The sequence below is a fragment of the Aphelocoma coerulescens genome, chromosome 3, assembly GCF_041296385.1.
Source record: "Aphelocoma coerulescens isolate FSJ_1873_10779 chromosome 3, UR_Acoe_1.0, whole genome shotgun sequence".
Taxonomy (NCBI): Eukaryota; Metazoa; Chordata; class Aves; order Passeriformes; family Corvidae; genus Aphelocoma; species Aphelocoma coerulescens.
Genome location: NC_091016.1, coordinates 68,403,733 through 68,425,704, shown reverse-complemented (window position 1 = coordinate 68,425,704; position 21,972 = coordinate 68,403,733). Strand labels below are relative to the sequence as shown.

Sequence of the window (21,972 nt, the reverse complement as noted above, 5' to 3'; positions counted from 1 at the left end):
GCTAACATCATACCTCTGCGGGCCAAAGAGTCGTTCTTTGTTCTGTGAATTATCTGGGGAAAACTTCCAGATTCTTTTTTTAAATCATTTTTTCCTCTATTGTGTGCTTATGCAGAGTAGCACAAAATACAATTTTGCCAGAAGTTGTCTGCCTCTTACTAAGTTTTTCAATCTGCTATGCCAAAATCTGTATCAACTGCAAATTTCTTGCTTTCTATTCAACACTCAGTCCTTTGTGCCACTTGAATCTGTAACTTCTGCTTCAGGCTGAAAGACATTGAAATGATAATTGTCATGTTCCTCCATATTGTGCAAACACTATAAAGCCACAAGACCCTGACAAATCTGCTTTCTTGTCTATTTTTGTATGTGAAGGAAAGAACTTAACATGGCAAGAGCGGGATGGAACATGATGTTTAATTCTTGTTAAACAGTTGCAGTGCAAAGTTTTGGCCAATTTATTAAGGGAAGAAGGGAAGTTCATATCTTGAGAATTCAATTCCAGCAACTCTCCCTAGCAGAAGTTGTTATGGGGAGATCCCATACTGATTTTATAATAAGCTGAAATTAATTCCCTTTGCTTTGCTTTATTTTATTTTACATACAGTACCTAGCAATATCCTTCTCATGCCTTTGCCAAAGCAGGAATATAGGAAATATAATTTTAATAGTAATAATCAGGCATAATTGGTTACAAAACTACTACTAATAAGAAAATCATAAGAGCTTTGTCACACTTACATCTTTCAACTATACTAGGCAAGGCAGAAAATTGTCATACATAGTTGGTAGTTTCTGCAAAAATGAACTGGATTATAACAGAAAACATTATAGGAAATTTCCACATTCAAGTCTGCTTCTACCCAGGAAGGGGTAAAAAGAGGCTGAGAATTAAAAGTCGGAGATTCCAGTTTTGGAAGCACTCCAGTGAATGACTTACATAAATAATAATGAGTTACCACCTGTGCATAAAATTATGCACATGCCTTAGTGTTCATGGGATTGAGGTAAAAAAGCATATTACAAATACTCTCTGTTATATCTATGGTGAAAAAACTTAAAATTTTTTATAAATTTTACTGTGCACAGAAAAGAAATGCAAAAGAAAGAAGAGACAAACACATTTATATATGATGGCGTTTTGATAAAAGCGTTATGGCTTGATGAGGAATCTCCTGAGTCAAGGGTATTTCGGTGATTTGTGTTCTAAGTGCCTAACATGAGTTTTGCTAATCTGTTAATGGTGCTCCTTAATCACCCTCCTGGAAAACTGACCTTTGCACTTGGGGCTGCCTTCAGCCATGTGACTTTCAAATACAATGAACATTACTACAGAAGACAGAATGTATGAAGGTCTTTGCCCGGGCACTGCATTTTTTTTTTTGCTTCTGAAAGGTAGCCTAGACCAGTTCAAGGGTTAGCATAAAAATGTTTCCTTTCACAGCCAGAGAATTGGGTCTAACTTTGGATCATTACAACTTCTTGAACACTATTCTCCCCTTCAAGTATGACTTGTTCATGAGCAAGAGTCAAAATGTTAGTGTTTCAGATTTTACCATTAGTTATTAAGTGCTTGAGTGCAGAAGCCATCTTTTATTCTGTCATTGCAAAGCCCTGGAGTAGTGACTGCCTGATCCTGGTTGGGAAGCCTTTGATCCTAATGCTAACAAATGATCATTTGAGTTTTTGTAAGATTTTGTTGCTACATGCTGGTAAACTTTTAGACTTTAAATCTCAAGGTATTTAAGAAGGGATTTCTGAAAACTTGCTGGTGTCAATCAGAGTTTAAATGATGAAATATATATTTTTTCCATATTTTGATGAGAAGAAGATCATATGTGTATTCACTGCAGTACGTTAAGCATTAAAAAGTTAGAACCCCTCAAGATCAGGCAGATAATTATGGCAATAATCAAACCAGGTACCAGGTGTCAGCAAAGCATCAGGCACCATTATTTTAAACTAAATGTAAGGCAACACAAATCTGCTTTACCTCTCTCCTAGCAAACTCAGAGAAGTTAAATTAATTACCTTGCCTTTCTGTACACTTAATGCTCTCAGACAGTGTTGCTGCAGATCGGTAGATTTGTGGTGTCTTGCTGAGGCGGAGCAATTTGATAGTGTGAAAGATGACCTATGAACAAATGCAGCATTTTGAATGACTCTTATCCAGGGACAGGATTCCTGTGTTTCATCAGCAATGAAGGGATGATCTGTAGCAAAAAACAACTTACATAAGCTTTCCACAGGAGTGTATATTCTTATATACATCTTTTATTAAAAGTGCCTTCCCTGTTTCCAATCTTCTCTATACTTGTTTATGTTTATATATGTATATATACATATATATATATAAATATATGGCCACCTGTTTTTTTCCTGCCAGTTCAGCCAGGTTGCAAATTGCTTGACTTTCAAAATATTTGATTTTTCAACATCCACAGCTCCCTGAATTTTCTCACAAACAGACGTTCAGTAGTCTCTTCTTAATAAGCATTATATTAAAATAGCTTAATACTGAAAGGATTTCAGAGAAATTTCTTACAGTGTTAATGTTTCAAAACCCCTCTATACAGCAATTTTAAAAGTAATTCTAATATAACTTAGAGGTATGTAATTAGTTAACCTTGTTTTTTGTTTTTTAAGGATCCACCCATGGCAGTGACCCTTGGACTGCGAATGGAAGAAATGATTTTTAATCTTGCTGACACACATTTATTTTTTAACGATTTAGAGGTAAGAATCAAAGGAATGTTAGCACCGGTATTCCTGGTTTTTAACTTAGTGGCTTTGCTGTGCATTAGTGTTTATTGTGTGTGATATTTTCTGCCTATGTGGTCTTTGGGTTTGTCATGCTTTAATCAGAGAGAGGTTAGGCAGGTGGCACTGACTTCCTGGGGCACCAGAGTCCTTCTGTGAAACTCAGTGAGAGAGAGAACTGCAAACTACCCATTCTGTTCTTTGTCCTGTAGCCATCTTTTTGGTTTCCACCTATGTAAAGCTGTCTGCTGTCATCTCCAAAACAGGAACATACATGCTTCACATTCTTCACTTGAAGTTCTCTATATTCATTCACCTTCAGTGGGTGCCCTCAACTGACCAGAAGAGACTGTTCTCTTGAGATACCTGAGTAGCCTTTTGGCCACAGGCCCCTGTTACTTGTTCAAGTGAAGAATATTCTTCATTTACCTGAAAGAATGCAGCATCAGAGAACTGGGGCTGTGATAGATGTTCTGGTCAGTGATGTCTCTTCCCAAGGCAACCAGGCAACCACATGTATTGTCACAATATACCCAGGGAGTATAACTTGGAAATTGGTCAGAAAAGGGAGAGACCTCTTCCTAGGGAGTGCCCTCTGTGGGCAGCTCACCTGTCAGAAGCACAGGCATGGACTCCCTCAGGGACAGTGCTCTGGGAAGCAGGCTTGTCTGCTGGGCTTCACAAGCTTTTATTTCACTCTGAGAGTCTGGATCTCTTAACATGGATGGTGACAGCCTACAACCATGTGTGTCAAGAGATGAACTCAAAAGCAGTTTTTAAATTCACACAGGGGTTTTTCAGACCTTCTTCTGGTCTAAAACAGTTGCTTTCCTATTCAGAGTAGATCCCAGACTTCCCTCCATGGACAGATACTTGCCATGAATGGGAGCTGGAAGACTTTGAGGTTTTGTTTAGAATCCCAGAGAAAGGTCTCTGGTGAGTGAATAGAAAAAATAAAGACAAGTGAAATTTTTCCATCCACTGGGATGTTGATTTTTTCTTTTGTTCCTTCATCAAGTAGGCAGTAAGAAAAGCAGAAGGTACCAGTCTGCAGTTGTCTTTGTCATCCCTTGCAGACCTCCAGAGATATTCTTAGCTCTTTTTAAGTCAGGAAACTGGAATCTACTTCACTCCACACCTGAACTGCATTTCCTCCTTGCAGCCGCAGAAACCTAAGAAAGTAAAGCCCTGGACACACCTGTCCCAGTGTGTGTTTTATTGCAGTCCTAGTGAGTCATCTCTTGACAAGTACATTCAGTGAATGTCTCCTTCTGGTACCCTGTACTGGGGAGAGATTCCAAATAAATTTTTCAAAGCATTTCTTAAATTTTTTTTAGCAGACCTTTGCCCCTGCATGTTCAGATTTTATGTGGCATGAATGAACTTTAAGCCATTATGTAGAATCTGTTCTTCAATGTTGTACTGAGTTCAGGTGGAAGAGTTCACAAAATGGAGCTTTGCCTCTTTACCTCTTAACTCTTGCTTATGGCCATTGAAACTTCATTCCTTTCTCTCATTTTTTATTTCCTCTGTAGATCACAAGTTCAGCTGTCATAGGTGGATCATTATATTTTGGCTAATCTTCATAGGATGGTTTTAATACCTTGTCCGAAAACTTATACACCAGCTCATTCCAGAGCCTGAACCGTTCCCAGGTTTAGATAAATCAAAAAATACTACTTAGGGGTCTTAGAGAGTCTCATAAATCAATCAGTTTGATTCAATTAAAAGCAATTAATATATGTATTTAGTCATCACAATTTCTATAAGAAGTTAAGTATTTTATGGCCCAGAATTCATCTTGGTCTCAAAACCAACTCTCTTACAAAATTACCAAAATTCCAAAGTTCATGTACTGAAATGAGTTGTGTGCATACATTCCAGCATGTGCAAGAAGACCAGGAATTTTCTACTTTCTTAGCAAATAAGATAAAGTGCCAAAGTACGTAGTGACAGCCTTTAATATGCTGATGATTAAACCTGTCTGTTTAAATCTGTTTGCAGAGCACGTGACTATTACTGAATATTACAGTGCATCTGCATGATGAATGTATAATGAATTCTGAGAATTCCCTGAGTCTGACTTGGGGTCCCTCCCTCATTTCTCCTCCTCTCCCCATGTCTCTTCCTCTGTCTTCCTCTCTCTGTCCTCCCACAGGGGAGCAGAAATGAGTGCTGAGCTGCCAATGATCATGACCACCAAGACACAAGACCTTCAGTTCTCCCTGGAGGAAGTGAGATAGGCCTTTATTCACTAGGCAGATAGATTGCTTATCCTTTCATCATGTCACTGTTTTAATGGTCAGCCCTCAGGTCCTATACCTTCTGTTTTGCTTTCATCTTCAGCCCACAGTAAACCTCATGGCTCTGGATGTGACAACTGCAATGTACTAAAGGAACCTGTATTCCTGTAATATTTACTCCAGTCACTACATCCTCTAAACCTTCTTTTTTTCCCTGTCTCTCTTGGTTACAAACACCACATAGCAGGTTCTAGTAATAATAACCAAGTTACAGAAATCGCACACAAAAATAAAGTTTTCCTTCCTCTATGCAAATCTGTCTCACTGCAGTGGCTGCTGATGCAGAAATTCCGATCTGCTGAGACATTCCCTGCTGACCCAGTAACCCATGTTCTAATCAGCCAAGCTGCACTTTTACTTCAGGCTAGGCTGCTCTCCAGCTGTTGCATTCTCAGGGTATAAATTTTAGTTAGCTTGAGAAGTATCACTTGGGAGGGTGGTTGGTGTTTTGCCACGAACATAGGAGTCTGGTGCTCTAGAAAGTTCATGTGCCTAAACACTTAGAGATGGGACTCAGCTTTGTACTAATAGCCAAACTAAGGCATTCTGTTTTCAACCAGGTAAGGAATAAAATTAAGTTTTTCTTCATTTCTCAGTATGTAGGAACCCAGAATGCCGAGAATATTTCTCTGCCTGTTCTTAAGGGTTTTTTACCCCCCTGGACACCACTGGTATAGCTTTAAATCTTGGAAAAAATTACCAACAGTCAGACAACAGCTAGAAAATACAGTGGTGTGAATTAGGTGATAGACTACTATGTAAGATTGTCACAGGGTGAAAAATTTAGAGGTTTTGGGCTTCTCTTTATAGTATATAGATAAGAGTAAAAAGTATCAAAATGGAGGATCGTTGTTGTTCTCTAAACCTTCTTCTTCTTCTACTACTCCATATTCTGCAGTAAAAGTAGTTTGGATTGATTGGATAAAAAATTCTGCAGTTCCTAGTTGTGTTACTGAATAATTGGTAAGAAAGTAAAAATAATGTACGTTTTTAGTAACTATTGGTTAAAATGTCTTTAAAAGACTGTGTAAATCTTGATAATTAGGCTTTCTCACTCTCACTCCTTCTTTTCCTCCCTCCATGCTGTACCTGGGTCACGCTAGTGGCTCAGTTTCTCTGATAAGACTTAATAAACAACGATCTAGGAGCATTGAAACTACAAAAGACGTCTCGCTTTATCTTTTAAACTCCTTGCAAGGACTCTCAGCAAATCCTCTCCCATCAGGAGAGACTCGATTTATGGCACGTTAAAGTGTCATCAGTATTAAATTTAAGACAGCATTTAGAAATGTTGGTAAGACCTATTACGCACACCAAAAAAAAACAATTTCTGCAAATTGCAAGTAGTAATTCAGACATGAATCTTCCAACTCCATTATTCCACTCCACTTTCAGGTCAATGAAGAAAAAAAAAAAAACATCCATTTCAAACAAACTGAATTATATTTCTATTTTTTATCATTATCCCTCCATATTTTAAAGGAGATTTTGTGTTTTATTTTTTCTCATTATAAATAGAAATGAGAGATAAAAAATAGGATTTAAGTCTCAGAATTTGGGATGCAGGTAAAACTAGTTTTAACAGAGACCGAAGCATATATATTAAAGAAAGGTTTGCTGTAAAGCCTAAGAAAGCATAAGTGCCGAATATCCCCTCATTAATGACAGTTTTGTGTTCAGCATGGTAAGGCAGTGTTTTTACTGAATAATGACATCACTGTCCATTCCAGGATCATAAGTTTTATGGATGATTTGTTGATTCTGTACTCTCAAATTTTCAGGCTCTAAAAATTGCTGCAAAGAATTGACTGCACTCAGATGTAATTTAAATTAGCATAGCTTCAAACAAAAGCTAGATATTACACCTAGACTCCTTTCCTGTATTCATTCTAATGGGAAATGTCTCTTAGTTTTGACATTGCACTGACAGTGAGTCACTGTGTCTTGAGCTTAACCAGTACTATAGCTGATGCGGAGAGTATTTTACCTTAATATTTAAAGTGACACAGAGCTTGCTCTCTTTCCTTCTTTCCCATATTTGTTTGGTGTCATTTAAAAGCAAACTCAGACATAGTGTTGTGCCATCAATTTCCTGTTTCTTTTGAGAAAAGTAGAGAACTATCTCACATCCGCTCAAACTGGGTTTTTTTTCTTTTTTTATGGCAAGTTTTTTCCATGCCATGTAAGTGAATTTGTAAAAGGTAAACGTTTTAGTTAAAATAGATAAGTAAACAAGAAAACAAAGTAAAAGAAAACAAAAAGTGATGGGCACATGAGTTTGTTTGTTGGTCAGCAAATACATATTGCCAGCATGTAGAGAGGAGGTGACCCCATAGATCCAGAGGAGAACAGGAAGGGGGAAAATGAGGAAGCTGGAGAGTGCTGCTGAGTTTGATCTCCTATATAACATGTGTAATAACTCCTATATTAACAACCTTCTTGCAGGGACAAGGGGGTGAGTAATCAGAAAACTGCCGGGTCCCCTCATCCTTTTCCTGGAGTCAATCACAGAATCACAATGAACCAACTGTGAGACAAAAGAAATAAAAGTAAACAGCTGAGCCTTTGCCACCCACTCTCATTTAACTTAATAATGCAATTATCACCAGAACAGTTACCTAGAATTTTCAAGGCTGGAACAATGTAGCTGAAAGGCTTAACAAAACCCAAACAGCAGCAGACACTCCTTATCCATCAAGGCTTTGGTGTGCCCTCCATTTAATTAGTACACCTTCGAACCCACAGGAATGATTACTGAATTTTTAAATTTAACACTTTTTTTTACCAGTTCCAGGGAAATCTGTGAAGGTGATTAGGAAGCCACATATTGCCCAGATATTGCAAAATATAGATTCAGAATTTTTCCGAGAAGGGCTTTTTGTCTGATTTTTGAGTTCCTGTCCTACATTGGGTGAAGCATAGTCGCATTTTTTTCTGGAGTGTAAATAACAAATAAGGATAAAGAAATTAATATTTTATTTCACCTGCCACTCCCCCTTTACTTTCTCTCTTCATCTGCTATTTACATCCAAAAGTAGCTTCTTTAAAATATTCTACAGCTCAAGATAATCTCCTCAGAAGGAACTAAAAAATTTTATTTCTCCAGTGAGGGGGAGAATGCTTCATTTCTTTTCCTTAAACACAGCTCTATTATCCTGTCTTAATGGATTAAACCACATGAGCAGAGCTTGGCAACTCATTATTTTAGCTTTGACCCAATATTTTAAATTATGATTGCTTGTATGGTGCAACAAAATTATGTATTTGAAAATTAAATTGTATGGGGTTTTTTACACAAAATTGCCTCTTTTTTAACAACTTACTTTATGTGAGTAAAAGTCTGTTAAGTTTTTTTTTTTTTTTCATTGCAAAACAAACACAGCAGAAAGATAAAATAACAATTCCCTAAATTCACGCTCTAGGAACTTGTGGCTTACACATTTGGAAATCACTCTTCTGCTCAGATTTATTCCTTATCTGTACAATTTAGCACTGTTATAAGAGAAAGATTGGAAACTTAGAACTGCATGCTCCTGCATGTCACAGAGGGCCTGAATTAAGTGCTGACTGAAGTAGACACTGAATTCAGGTGTGTCTTTGGATTAAGATGTTAGTTCAAGCAACTACAGAAAATAGTTATATGATGCATGGTGGCTTACTTATATATTTACTTTTGCTTTCCCCACAATTTCTTATCTTTGTGCTGTAACCACTGTGCAGATAAGGATATTTGATAGCTGTCTCATTATAAAACCATCTTGGAGGGAAATTCATTTTTCCTATGTACCTCTGTTCCCTCGAGTTTCTTCCATCCCTTCCAAAGACAGGAAATAATTAAGTTCTGTAGGACTGATGATGATATGTGATTTTCCAGCCAAAGGCACTCACATAATTTATTAGAAGAACCTGATAAGTGTCCAAACCACTTAACATAAGTTTTAGGCCTGTTGAGGTTCACCATCAATTGCTTTTAGGGAGTGGGAATACAAGGTTTATATCAGTATACAAGGGAGACTATAAATGAGACCTGCAATTTTTGCGGCTTTACAATTAAAATAATTTCCTCCAAAAATCACACCAAAATTGCATTTTGATTTTCTAAAGGTCTATTTTAACTAGTAATTTCGACTGTGTGGGAGTTGAAGGTTGATGGCGATAGAAAGCTGTGGGTGTGCACAGGCTGCCATCTTCTGGTGCAGTCAGTGGCCTGCACCGGTCATTTCTTCATCTGTACTAAGCCTGTGGTGAGCATAGAATCAATCATTCGGGTTGGAAAAGACCCCTAACATCACCTAGTCCAACCATTAGCCCAGCCCACCGTGCTCACCACTAAACCATATCCCCAACTGCTACATCCACACGCCTTTTGGATCTTCCAGGAATGGCAATTGCACTCTCTTACAAGATAAATTTGTCATTTGGGTTTGCTTTGTTTTCTTTCTAACAGGAATGCGATCAAGTTCATATAGATGATGTTTCTTCTGATGATAATGGACAAGACCTAAGGTAAGATACAGCATTTTTTTCTTTTTTTTTTTTTTAAAGATTAAATAATTTGAGCATTTACAGGAATACATTGTATTTATTTTTACTGTATTTTGGGTGTTTGCAGTACCTACAGTTTTGCAACTGATGGCTTCCATGCAGCTGCAAGTAGTGCAAACCTTTGTCTGCCAACAGGTGTAAGAGGAGGGGTTGACTGGATGAGGAAGCTGGCATTCCGTTACAGAAGAGTAAAAGAGTTGTATAATACTTACAAGAACAACATAGGAGGTGAGTTCAGTTGTCAAAAACAACTTCAAATGCTGGTCAGTCTAAGCTGCATGGTGATGAATTCCCACCCAGGGAAGGAGCCTGGGAAGCCACAGAGGGAATGGAGAGTGATGTGACTGCACCATGAGCTGTTGAAAGCTAGTGACTGTAATGGCAAAGCCACACACTGTTGTGCTGGAAAAACACAGTTGGGAACACCAAGCAAGCTGCCATTTAGCTTCCACAGAGCCCATTTTTCTCCTTCAGACCCAGCTATTCTTACCTTACTGACTGGTTGAACCACTCATTCTACCTCAGATCTGCTGTTGCTCTGGGAAAGATATTGTATAGTTTCCATAGCACAAATTGGTTGTGGATGGCCATTTCCATCCTACATTTTAATGATCTGGTTGGTAAAAACACTGTCTCCTAAACTCTCTGCTCCATACCTGCTAGTCTGTTTTCATCAGTGGATGCAAGAAAATTTTATCAGTGCTATCCCAACAGCCTCTTTTGTTGACTCTGTAACTTACACAGTTTTGTCTCCAATAAGTCCAAATCTCATTGGGACAAGAGCTTTGCTGGTACTGTTTTAATTCATGGGCTCACTCATGTCTGCACCAGCAGGTTGTAGGTAATCAAGCAGCAGAGCTGAAAGAATCTGTTCTGGAAAGTCCTGTGTGACTTGCAGAGACAGCCAGCCCTCTTCTGAGGAGGGGAATGTGTCAACTGATCTCCTCAACAATAGACTGTGAGGACAGGGAATACTTAGAAGTCTTCAATAATTGCTACAGTCACGTATTTTCACTGTTAATAGTTCAGTCTTTCCTTACCACAGAATGAAGCAATAGGACCAAAGGGTGCTAGTAGAGGGCTGACTTTCACTTGCCCTGCCTTGCCCTTCATTGGTGTTGCGAATGGAATTTTTATGTATTTATATAAATTTTTATATACTTTTTTAATGTTTGAAACAGTATTAACCAAAAGTTTACTGGGTTTTCTTGTATCTCCTAATGCATCTAAGATTCTAAAGCTGCTGCATTTCACAAAACCTTTAGCACTGGTAAGAGCACAAGTCCGAGAGCACAGCATAGGGAAACACACTGAGAGGAACAAAGGATTGAAAAGGCAGAGTGCAGATATGTGGTGCACTGGATTAAGGTTTTTATTGTCTCCCACTCATCCTGCATCTGAAATAGAAGCCATCCTTAGTGGGCAAGTTTCTTCATTTATCCTCCACTTCTTAGCCTTTTTAATAATCTTCTTAGCACATAATATGTCTGTTTATTTCAAAATAGCTGCTAGAAGGCATCAGAAGGCAAGATTAATCCATATATTTTTAGTTACTTCACTTCTGCTTTTTGAAGACAGTCATCATCATTTGTTGGGAGATAGGGTGTGAAAGAGAAGAGGGATACTAAAGGTCAGGAAGCCTATTTCCCTTCTCTTCCAGGACCAAATCTGCATTTAAAATACCTTGGTTCCAACAAATTCATGTCTCAACATTTAATAGGCTGGGTATTTTTAAATATCTGACAATTTATACCCAAAAAGAGATTTTGAGGACTAACTTTTAAGGACTAACTGAGATATGAGAACATAAGATGTGCAGCTGTTTCAAGGCTGCAAATGCTATAAAAGGAACCAACAACAGGACATGAAGACCAAGCCATCAGCAAACAAATATATCTCTGTATGTGTAACCTAAGGCTCACACCTATGTACAGAGTCATAAGGAGGTCAGTTTGAAACATAAGCAGGTACTGCAAAGGCCAGTTTATTCTAAAGTATCTTCTTTCGTGACCATCTTCACCTGTGATCCTAATGGCATGGATCTCCCTGTCACTGCCTCTGATAATTTGAGAGTAACGTATCTGGGAGGAGCTGGTTTAAAAAATATGTGTTTCTAAAAGGTACACTTTGAAATGCAGTAAAGCAGCCTGAATATGCAAAAAATTCTAATTAGTCTGAAATAATACCTGTCATTGCTTGATATAGTGAAGTACAAATAAAACCAAAGATATACTGAGCGCTGAAGACAATAGATTTTCTCTTTGATATTTTTAAAAGTTGTAGTGGAATTTAAAATAGAAACAATGACCATAAACGCTATCACATTCCATCTGATACAGAACTTAATTGTATTTTTCTCACTTTTTTTACATAAAAGGACTCCTGGGTCCCGCTAAAAGAGATGCATGGTTGCAATTAAGAGCAGAGATTGAAGCTCTGACAGACTCCTGGCTAACAAATGCACTTAAATCATTATCAATTATCAGCACAAGGTATGTATCTGAGTCTGCTGTAAAAAAAAGTTTCTAGTTTTGGACAAGTATTGGATATTTTTTTACATTTTAGGTTACAATAAATTAAAGAACAGGACAGGTCTAATATGACTTTTGAATAGGACACAGGAAAAGCGGAAAGTGGTTTTGTTTTCAGTGATTCCAGCATTTAGTAAAGATAGTATGAAATGTCTTCTCAAATGTGTGTACATTGAAGGAGTATTGTAGAATGCTGAGACAGCCTCTAATTTCTTGTCTTGTGGACAGCATTCTCTGAACTCCACAGCTCTCTGTTCTGTCCTTCAATGTTTCTGCCTATTCACAGTGCTACCTGAATACTGTATAGATAGCAGAACACAAGGACATTTTGCTTCTGTCCTTCCAAGCAAAAAGTATCTTAGTATATCTTAGTATATATCTTAATCTTTCAGAAGAGCAAAAATCTTCTTCAATTGAGTTAAAAGTCTGGGTTCCCAATATTGAGACATAAAATGTATTGCTCCTTAGAAACAATAAAACTGTGAACGCTGCTGCTACTTAGTCAGCCATGTAACATATATATTACCAGTAATTCTAAAAAATCCCGGTTTTAAACCACAGAAAAGAACAACATTAAGTCATCTTGCTTTCTGAACATGTCTGGGAAAAGACTCAGTGTCAAGTGGAAAGAACAAGCTTGGAAAGACATGAATACCTTAATTTCAACATAACTTTTGCAATATGCTTATCTCCTAATTATTGTTTATTTAACAGTGTGTGAAGCACTTCAGGAGAAAAAAAAGTAACAAGTTTGTGTAAACTGTTGTGTTTAGCTCTGCATTTCTTTCTGAATAGTTAGTCTTCAAAGAGACTTTTAGCAATGAAGGCCCATTGAGCATTGGTGGATGAGTCTGGAAAACTGATATCATTCACTCAGGATTGTTAAATAATAGTCTTTTGTCATATCTTCAAAGAACTGTACAACTGTACAACTCAGAAGCTACCTGTGAGTCAGCTAAACATTACTGTTATGTTAATGTCAGGAAATAGGGATACATTAAGACGAAAATGTAGCCTAGGGTCTCTTCCAGAAGGAAAAGTCACAGCTGTTTGCTCTCAACTCCATGTTCACATCATGCTCATGGTCATGCTCATGTTCCGGCCTGTCAGTGCCTAAGGTAGCTCAGCTCTGAGTTCTCTAAACCTGCACAACTTCTCCATTCAAGTTTTCATCCTCACCATTCGATGCTAGCTTATCGACATCCCTCTTTTCAGAAATATTCTTACTCCTGAAACATGAAGAAAGTGATGCCACTGTGGAGAAATGTGTATTGGCTATTTCCCCTAGATAAAAGAGTAACAAATGATGTCTTCGTCTTCTCTTAACTCTTTTATTTGGCCAGTAGCTACTGACAATTAATGACCAGCATGAAAATTATGCTTTCAAAGGATTCAGATGCTTTGTTTTGGAGGTAGTTAGTGGTCTTAAATGTCTGTATTTTTGTAGACCCATCTTCAAAGACCTGGTTTGTATAAACCAGGGTGGAATATTTCCTACAAATCAGACCTAAATATTTTTAAAGGATTTTGCTAGAGGTTTTATGTACATTTTCTGTAAGTGATAGTGCTGAGCAGCTCACTGTGTGAGTGAAAGTAAATGTTGAGGAATCCTTAAAATGCTGTTCACAGCTGGTTCACCTCATCAGCATTTGGGTACTGTTTTAAAACTATTTAAACTTAAACTGTTTCTCTCATTTCAGGAGTAATTGTGTAAATGTGTTGGTAACAACAACCCAGCTTATCCCAGCACTTGCAAAAGTTCTACTATACAGTTTAGGAGGAGCTTTTCCTATTGAAAATATTTACAGTGCAACCAAAATAGGTAAGAAAATTATTCTTTCATCCATTCTGACTACAGTACATTACCTTTTTTTTTTTTTTCCAGTAATGGATGGATTCCAAAACACTTCCCTGACACTTAGCAGTTTTAGTTATAAGATTTAGGCATTGCATGTGTTCAGAAGTGTTTATGTCAAAGAATTCCTAATTCACCTTATTTTCAATGGTGCCTAAAGGAATAAAGATGCTGATTGAAAGCCTCAGAAACTCATCAGTATGGTGTAGAAAATAAAAACTTGCAGAACAGAATAAAGAAAAGTGTTTTGTGATTCAAACCTCAGCAGAACTTCTGTTTAATTAGCATCTGCTCTGACCTTCATCTCTATGCAAGCCAGGCCACAGCTTCACAAACCTTTTCCCAAGGCATAGTATGTCAGTGATGGGAATGACAAGTGTTACCAACAGAACCTGTGGTGCTGCATAACAAAAGGGCACTTCCCCACTCTGTTCATAACTGTGTGCATTTCGTGTGTTATGGTTTGGAAATGTATGGAAATGTATTTCTGGAAATTGCACCCAAAACTCTAAACCAAAAGAAGCTTCCACTCCTGTGAAAAGTGACACAGTGTACAGTGACTGATAAGTTTGCAGATTTTACCAATCATCAACTCAGGAATGTTTCATTTCTATACTTATGACAACATTTTTAGCATAGAATGTGTCACTTCATTGACAAAAGCACAAGGGAAAAGTGGTGCATATTTTAGCAGTGTCAGGAAAAACTGTTACCTCAGTCATCATTTAATTAATTTTTTTCATTGCTACATCACTTGTTGTTGCAGATACATTAGAATTAAAATTTCTACTTTCCTTATAAGAATATGATTACAATCATAAGGAAATATTTAAATTCAATTATTCATTCACTAACCTATTCGTTTTTGCAGTGCTGCTAATTCCTTTATCTCAGTGGCTTTCCTGCAATGATTAAGAGATCTAGTTTTACCTGAAACATCTTAGTGTCACTAAGGGAATCCATTGCTTCTTACCAGATTTGGCTCTAAATCTCAAGGCTGGGAACTTTTTAAAAGTAGTAGTAGTAATGTCTTACCACTGCAAAAATCCTTTGTAAGGCTTCACCATAACTCACTTGATAGCTTGAATAAATAGTGCATTGTTTTTCAGGCAAAGAGAGCTGTTTTGAGCGTATAGTGTCCAGATTTGGCACTAACATAACTTATGTTGTGATTGGAGATGGCCGAGATGAGGAACATGCAGCTAATCAGGTAACTTCACTCTGAACTCTTATCTCGTTTATCTTCCAGGAAAAGAAAGTTGCTTTGAACGAATAATGCAAAGGTTTGGCAGAAAAGTAGTATATGTTGTAATTGGGGATGGTGTAGAAGAAGAACAGGCAGCAAAAAAGGTAACCTGTCTTCTGAAATGTTGGTGTGATACATAGCTACTAATGCAAGCCTTTCTGTTTGCATTTCTGTCAGTGTTGCACAAAATGACAAATAATTTCGGTCCACAGATGCAAGACAACAAGAGCATGATGAGATCAACACTTAGAGTAAAATGAACCATTTGGATTCTAGCATTTGCTTCACTTTGGAAAAAAAAAAAAAAAAACCACAAAATTATTTTTAAAACAGATGGAAAAATAATGCAGCAAAAATGTCTGACAAACTTCAAGCAAATTAAAAGTTAAACAGAAGAGATAGAAAGGGCTATGGTATGATGGTTGGGTGGTGTTTTTCTTTAGATGCTGAAATTGGGGATGCTTCAAGAGACATGCTACAGAGAATGTGGAAAACATCCAAAGGACTGTGCAAATTTTTTTGCTAAGATAGATGAAGATCCATAGTTTACTGGAGCAAATATGATAAAAATATAATTTTCTTCAGGAAAGGCATATTTGCTAAAGGAAAAAGAACACAACAATAGAGATTGTGCACCAAATCTATGTTTCCAAAAAAGAACTGTTTCCTAGTTTCCTCATTATGATAATTCAAGTCTGATTTCAGCTGAAAAGTTTTTTAATGTTCAGAAAGAGATCAAATTAGCAATTTGTGCCATACTTCCCAGTAAAACCCCTGGAAGTATGCAGAAATTAAATTTTTTTGCTTCACAGTGTCTGCACAGGACAAGTTATGTAAACGTTGTTGTTCTAGGAGTAGCAAAATAAAGCACTCTCTTAGCATTGTAGCTGGAGTGGAAACAAAATGAAAATAACCAAAATGCTCATTCCAAATGGTTCCTTAATATAGGTACAGTACTGGTGATGGGTCCTTTATAATTTTTGCTAAACAATGGTGGTTGGATTGTGTGCTTTCTGGTTTGGCATGCTTTTTCCTTAACATTGGCTATGTTGCATGGATAGATGTAGAATTCAGAGAGATGGATGAATATAGCACATTACAAATAGATCTAAACACAACATGGAAGTGTGAAGTTTTTTCTATTCTGATGAATCATTGAGGGTGAATAGTGCATATACCTGCATCTCTCACAGACACTGATGCTTTCTGCAACAGAAATTATCTATTCCTAAACTAGAAATGTGTTATTTTCTTATCCAAAGAGATTTCTTTTTCCCCCTGGATGGAGAAAAAATGTAGTTCAACTCTGTTTAGAAGTGTTGAGTGAGAAGTGTCTTTTCATGGAAATGTTATAGCCCTTTAAATGATATTCAGTGTTTTGCAGTCAAACAAGTGGAGCAGCAAGGGATTTCCTATTGCTCCTTTGTATGGGCTAACATGCTAAAAATAAGCAAGTGGCTCTTACTAAGTAACAAGCATTTTCCAAAGAAGCTATTAAGAAAGGCTATCATCTAATTATTTTAACTTCAGTTGAGCTACTAAGCTCAGATCTATTTTGGTCTGATTTTTGTCAGTACTTTAATAGCAAAAATCACTCCAGAAGCACGGTGGTGTAAAATAGGTGCTGGTAATCTCTAACTATCCTCGTGTGTCATATACCGCCCTGTGTCACGGTGTTCATCTTTCCTGACCTTTTCCCTCCTCTAACAAACACAGCACAACATGCCTTTCTGGAGGATATCCAGTCATTCGGACCTCTTGGCTCTGCATCAAGCACTGGAATTAGAGTATTTGTAACTGTGTTCTAAAGCTGGCAATCCTTTTTTATATATATATATTTCAAGTACACTGAATTTTTATGTGTGATTCAATGCCTCTGGCTTTACACATATGAATTGTCTTAAGAAGGGAAGAAATATTTGGAATTAAAAATTCCAAATTGAAGAATTCAGATTGCTGAATGAAGTTAAAACATTAGTGCTACGTAAGGAAGCTCTATGGTCTTATATATGCAACGTTTTTAAATGAATTTAAACTGTGGAGGTTGCTGGTACACACCAAGTGAGCCCTGACAGGAGTGAACAAAGGACTCGAACTGGCAAAGCACCAAAACGCATTTTCCAGCCAACAAGGTGGTGTTCAACAACATTCCTCAAAATGGGATATATTCTCAGCACTGAGGTTTGAACCAGACTTTAGCCTACCTAACCCAGAAAATCTGAATTGGAATGCACTCAGACTGTATAATGACAATCCTGTCTAGACCTGTAATTTGTGTAAATTATTGATGAAAATAATTTACTGTGACTTTATTAGCAGCTGATTTTGGAAGTGGATGCAATTTTTCTTTCTTTTTGTGGGGGGGGCAGGGGAGGGAAAGGGTTATATAATATTGTCTCTTTTATAAGTTTGGCAAACAGAATGTGCATAATGATGTGTTGTGCCTTAAGGAGAAGACTGTGTTTGTGTGTTATAATGTAATTTTGGTTAAAAACTATGTAGATAAACAAAAAAAACCTTTGTGATAATTTTTGACATGACCAAATTTGAAATTCAAAGAAATCAAAGAGCAGGGCTGCACCAAAGAATTTAAGTATTTGTTGCAGAAAGAAAAAATAATAAAGGAAAGTTTGTGTTTTTATTTGGATTCTGATTAATTCCACTGATTTTTTGAGAAAAGTTAAGAATATTGGGAGGCTGATACTGGGGACCGCTACCTTGAAAGGTAAAAGAAGAAATAGTGTTTAACACCTTCAGCATCATTTCTTGATTCTCCAACAAGAGAACTAAGAGCCATATTCATTAATTACTGAGTCCACTGGAAGCCATACAGTGAGTGCATCTGCTGTGTATAAAAGAGCAGAGTTTCACCCAGCAGACAAAGTCTTCAGGTGGCATTACTAGAAGGTGAAAATGTGGAGTTAATCCCAGATGGGGAATAAAACACAAGTTCATTAGGAATTAAAGATTGCTAAAGAAGCTGTCATCAGTCAGATGTGGAAATGATGCTACATTTAGCATATTCAGGATCAACAGAGGCTGTTGAAATTGCTGGCTTGATAACATTGGCCGTTTCAGGAGAATAGTCCACTTTGGCAAAGAAAACAGCATTTTGGGTAGATTTTCCATTCTGTTCCACATTTTCGTATATTTTGGTTTGGGTCAGCATGATTTTTCTCATCCATTTTTGATTGCCCAACAATATTACACAGGGACAACACTAGCAAGTCAGGCATCTATGGAGAGGATAAGGAGGTGATTTTCATGAAGAAACATTGAGAAATATATCACCTTAATTTTCATAATTGCTATTAAAAGTTATGGTCCATACAGCAATAATTATCTTGCAAGATTTGAACATGCTACCTTTCAGCTATGGAAAATGAGCAAGATCCATATTGGACACAGAGCCCTTAATGCTCCATGTGCAGCTTGAGCACTCTGAAACAACAGCAAGTGGTTTGTCTCTCATGGCAAAAGATGGAAAGTACTTTTTCAATTTTTAACACTGTATGTGGAGACACGTGAGGTTGAGTGTGCACTGATTGTGTGAAGAGGTGTTTGCAAGAGATGTTAAAGGCAAACTCCAGAATGTCTGCACAAGCACAGTAGTCAGCACTGAGGTGAAAATCTTCCCTCTCTGTGCTCTGAAGCCATCATATGTCATAGTTACCAGGCAGTAACTTTGTTCATTTAAACTTTGCTGAGGTTTTAATAAAGTTACTCGGTAGGTGAAAGCCTGGAGCCACTACAAGTCCAAGGTGAAACTCCTCTATAAATTCATAAAAATGGATTTCTTTGCTGTGTTGGATTTGGATATACAAGTCACCACACAACAAACTAACAATACTTTTTATCACTGGGCAGTTTAAAGCCATCACATGAGACTTGCCACACATGAAATCACTGTAGACTAGATAGATATTTGGGTGATAGATTTGTGTGTCCAAAAAGTAAAAATTATGCATACCCTCTTTATATTTTCAGTACCTGGAAATATATGTCATAAAAAGTTGTAGTACAGCTTTTTGTAGTTTTTCAGGTGGAAATAAAGTGCTTCTACTGGAATGGGAAAGAACTTTGAAGCCCTTCTCAAGTTCCAGCATGGCATAAAAATCTCAATGTAAAAGACATGGTGAAACAAAAAATTTGTATGGTTAACTAGCTTTTTTTTTCTTCTTTTTTTTTTCTTTTTGACATGTCATAGTGTTATTTAAATGCATGAAGCAATATTATTTCTCAAGTTATTTGTTCAGCTTTTCAGTGTTCTTTTCCTAATCCGATGTAAGAACAAAAAGTAGCCCAGCAACAACCGTTGGTTCTTATTAAAGGTTTGCAGTGCCTTCATTGGAGTTGTGCTTAGCTTTCTGTGGCAGATATGGCTCAATTAATATATGGACTTCTAGAGAGGAGGTGGAGGCAAAAGGAGGGAAGTTTTACAGAGCACGACAAGGTGCTGTGTGCTACCATAGTAGAAGTTAATTGTTCAAACAAGTAATCCACAAAAATATGCATCCAAAGAAAATTCAAGGACGCAGCTCAAAAGCCTTTGCAATTCTAAAACTCTAAAATAAAATTTCGGAGCATGAATACTCTCTTGCTTAGCAAAAATTGCTGTATACCTTTAAATAAAAGTGTGTAGTAAATGCCTGCCTTGTAGAGAGAAATTAGTCTGATATATTTTCCTGCATGAACAATACAGAGGAGAAAATAACCAAGGCAAGAGACAGTCACACCAGACTGTTACAGATGGGCCTAAGAAGATTAAACTCAAGGTTGGTCACTTTGACATTGAATGCATTTTAATTCAGAAGCATATTAATCAGAAACTACCTTCCCTTCAGCCTCTCCTCAACAACCAAGATTGAGCACAAGGTCACATTTGTAAGTATTTTGGAGAAATGAAATAGGGAATAAAATACCTTTTGCTGATACTCTAGCTGTTCTCAGTACAGAACCTGAACATTCATGAGTGGTCAGCTTGCAAAATACAAATATTGTGTGATTTCAGTCACGGGATAGTATCTTAGACACAACTCTGTGCAGTTCAGTAAAAGAGGGCAGAAAAAACCTAAAATATATGCTTGTTTTAGATGCCTGTGGAGATTGGGCACAAAGACACAGGTAGCAGTAAGCTCCCAGATCTGTTTCCATTAGAATCCAGTGTGAGCAGCAGTGTTTGCGTCTGAAGCAGATGCAGAGTGTGTTCCAGTGTAAGCATTGACAAAGGAGATGAAGCCAAATGAAAGTCCTCTTTACAAGCACACTTCATCTTGGGCCAGGTGAAATCTTTCATCCCATCAGAACTGCAGAGTTTATGGAGAATACAGACTTGCCCCCACGATAGGAGGACTAGGTTTTACTGGTGAAGTTGTATCCAGACCCAGGGTTTCAGTTCAAAAGTCATCTCTGCTTTATAGGATTGACACCAGGTATATGCTGTAAATGAATATGCTATTTAGTATCTCTGAAGAGGAGCTGAAGTGACATAAGCCAAAATCCCAGAAATAGCAGCATTTTGGAGATTTGAAGCCAAGGGTCTCTGTCATGTATTAGCAGATAATAGTTTATTAGGGCGTACCTAATTTAAGAAAAATGTAAATTAAAATTTAAAGCTTGTAAAATTATGTACATCTTTACTGTTTCTCAATAAATACACTTGGAAGTGTCATTTTCTGCACTATACAATGTTGTAAGTTGTTTGGTTTGTGGTTGAAAGACGCAGTGTCTCTTACAAGATCTGAGTGTGAGCTGGGACTCTGACATCCATGCTGCCCTTGTTGTTCATGCCTGGAGAAGTCCTGAGCCCATGTATGGAGTCTGGTAGAGACTGGCTCACCTGTGGACTGTGTGAGGGCTGCAGCCTGTAGAGAGAACCTCCCCCTGCTCTGCACCAAGGCTTCCTCGCCAAGAACACCAGGTGTCTTGCTCCAGATGCAGCCTGACAGACAATTAGCAGCTCTGTTGCAGTCTTCTTGAGACAAAATACACAACTAACCAATTTGATGATGTAGACACACAGTGTATGCATTTATATCCCTGTGCCAGTTCACTCGCTAATGCTTTGCTAATACCTTTATGGTCATGGGTTTTTCAGGAGACAGACTGGGCTACTGAGGGGCAAGTAGCCTTCCCAGTTGAAGATCACCCTCATGAAACTCTAAATGGTTTTGGGAGCAGTAGCTCGTTTTTTTAGTGAGGAACTGAATTTCATTTGAAGGAAGCAGTCCCTCTACAGTCTGCTAGCAGAGGCCGAAGTGGGATCACAGAATTATCAGCACACTTAGATGCGACATTATGATCTTGGGAGCTACATGGCAAGTGGCAGAGCCTTGGCAGCCACAGTGATTCAGCCACAAGAAGCAGCTTGTAAGTAGTGGACTTCTTTCCAAAGGGTTAGATTAAAGCATGTCTCTTACAAACACAGCTGTTCTGTCGGTACATCTGCCCCCTTCTGAGTTTTCAGAACAAAAAGGAAGATCTATCAAAAATCAAGTGGACAAAATACAAAGAAATCCCAACTACTGAGCAGAGAGACCCATAGCAGACAGTAGTTTTACAGGTGACTCCCAAATGGGTTTGCATGTGACTCCAGAGAAGAGCCATTCAGTATGGTTTCAGAAGAGTGAGGTAGGCAAAAAAATGGGTGATAGCACAACATTACCTTCATTTGTCATTGCTGGAAACTCACTCATGGCTCTAAATGGCTGTCATTGTGCCCTGCACATGATG

The 21,972-nt window shown here is 37.7% G+C and overlaps 1 protein-coding gene across 7 annotated transcripts in view; it reads left to right on the top strand.

Annotated features, from left to right (window-relative positions):
- EYA4 (EYA transcriptional coactivator and phosphatase 4) overlaps window positions 1–17,881 on the top strand; it is a 141,118-nt gene extending 123,237 nt beyond the window's left edge. For 4 of the 7 annotated variants that reach the window (XM_069010740.1, XM_069010745.1, XM_069010743.1 and 1 more), the window contains exons 13-19: window positions 2,647–2,736; window positions 9,511–9,569; window positions 9,676–9,836; window positions 11,986–12,100; window positions 13,840–13,961; window positions 15,244–15,344; window positions 16,957–17,881. In XM_069010740.1, coding sequence (XP_068866841.1) covers window positions 2,647–2,736; window positions 9,511–9,569; window positions 9,676–9,836; window positions 11,986–12,100; window positions 13,840–13,961; window positions 15,244–15,344; window positions 16,957–17,037 — 729 coding nt within the window. In that variant the 3' untranslated portion in view covers window positions 17,038–17,881. Of the gene's footprint in view, window positions 1–2,646; window positions 2,737–9,510; window positions 9,570–9,675; window positions 9,837–11,985; window positions 12,101–13,839; window positions 13,962–15,103; window positions 15,205–15,243; window positions 15,345–16,956 lie in introns of all 7 variants that reach the window. The other 3 variants (XM_069010744.1, XM_069010742.1, XM_069010741.1) reach the window with 1 other exon arrangement.
- The last annotated feature ends 4,091 nt before the right edge of the window (window positions 17,882–21,972 follow it).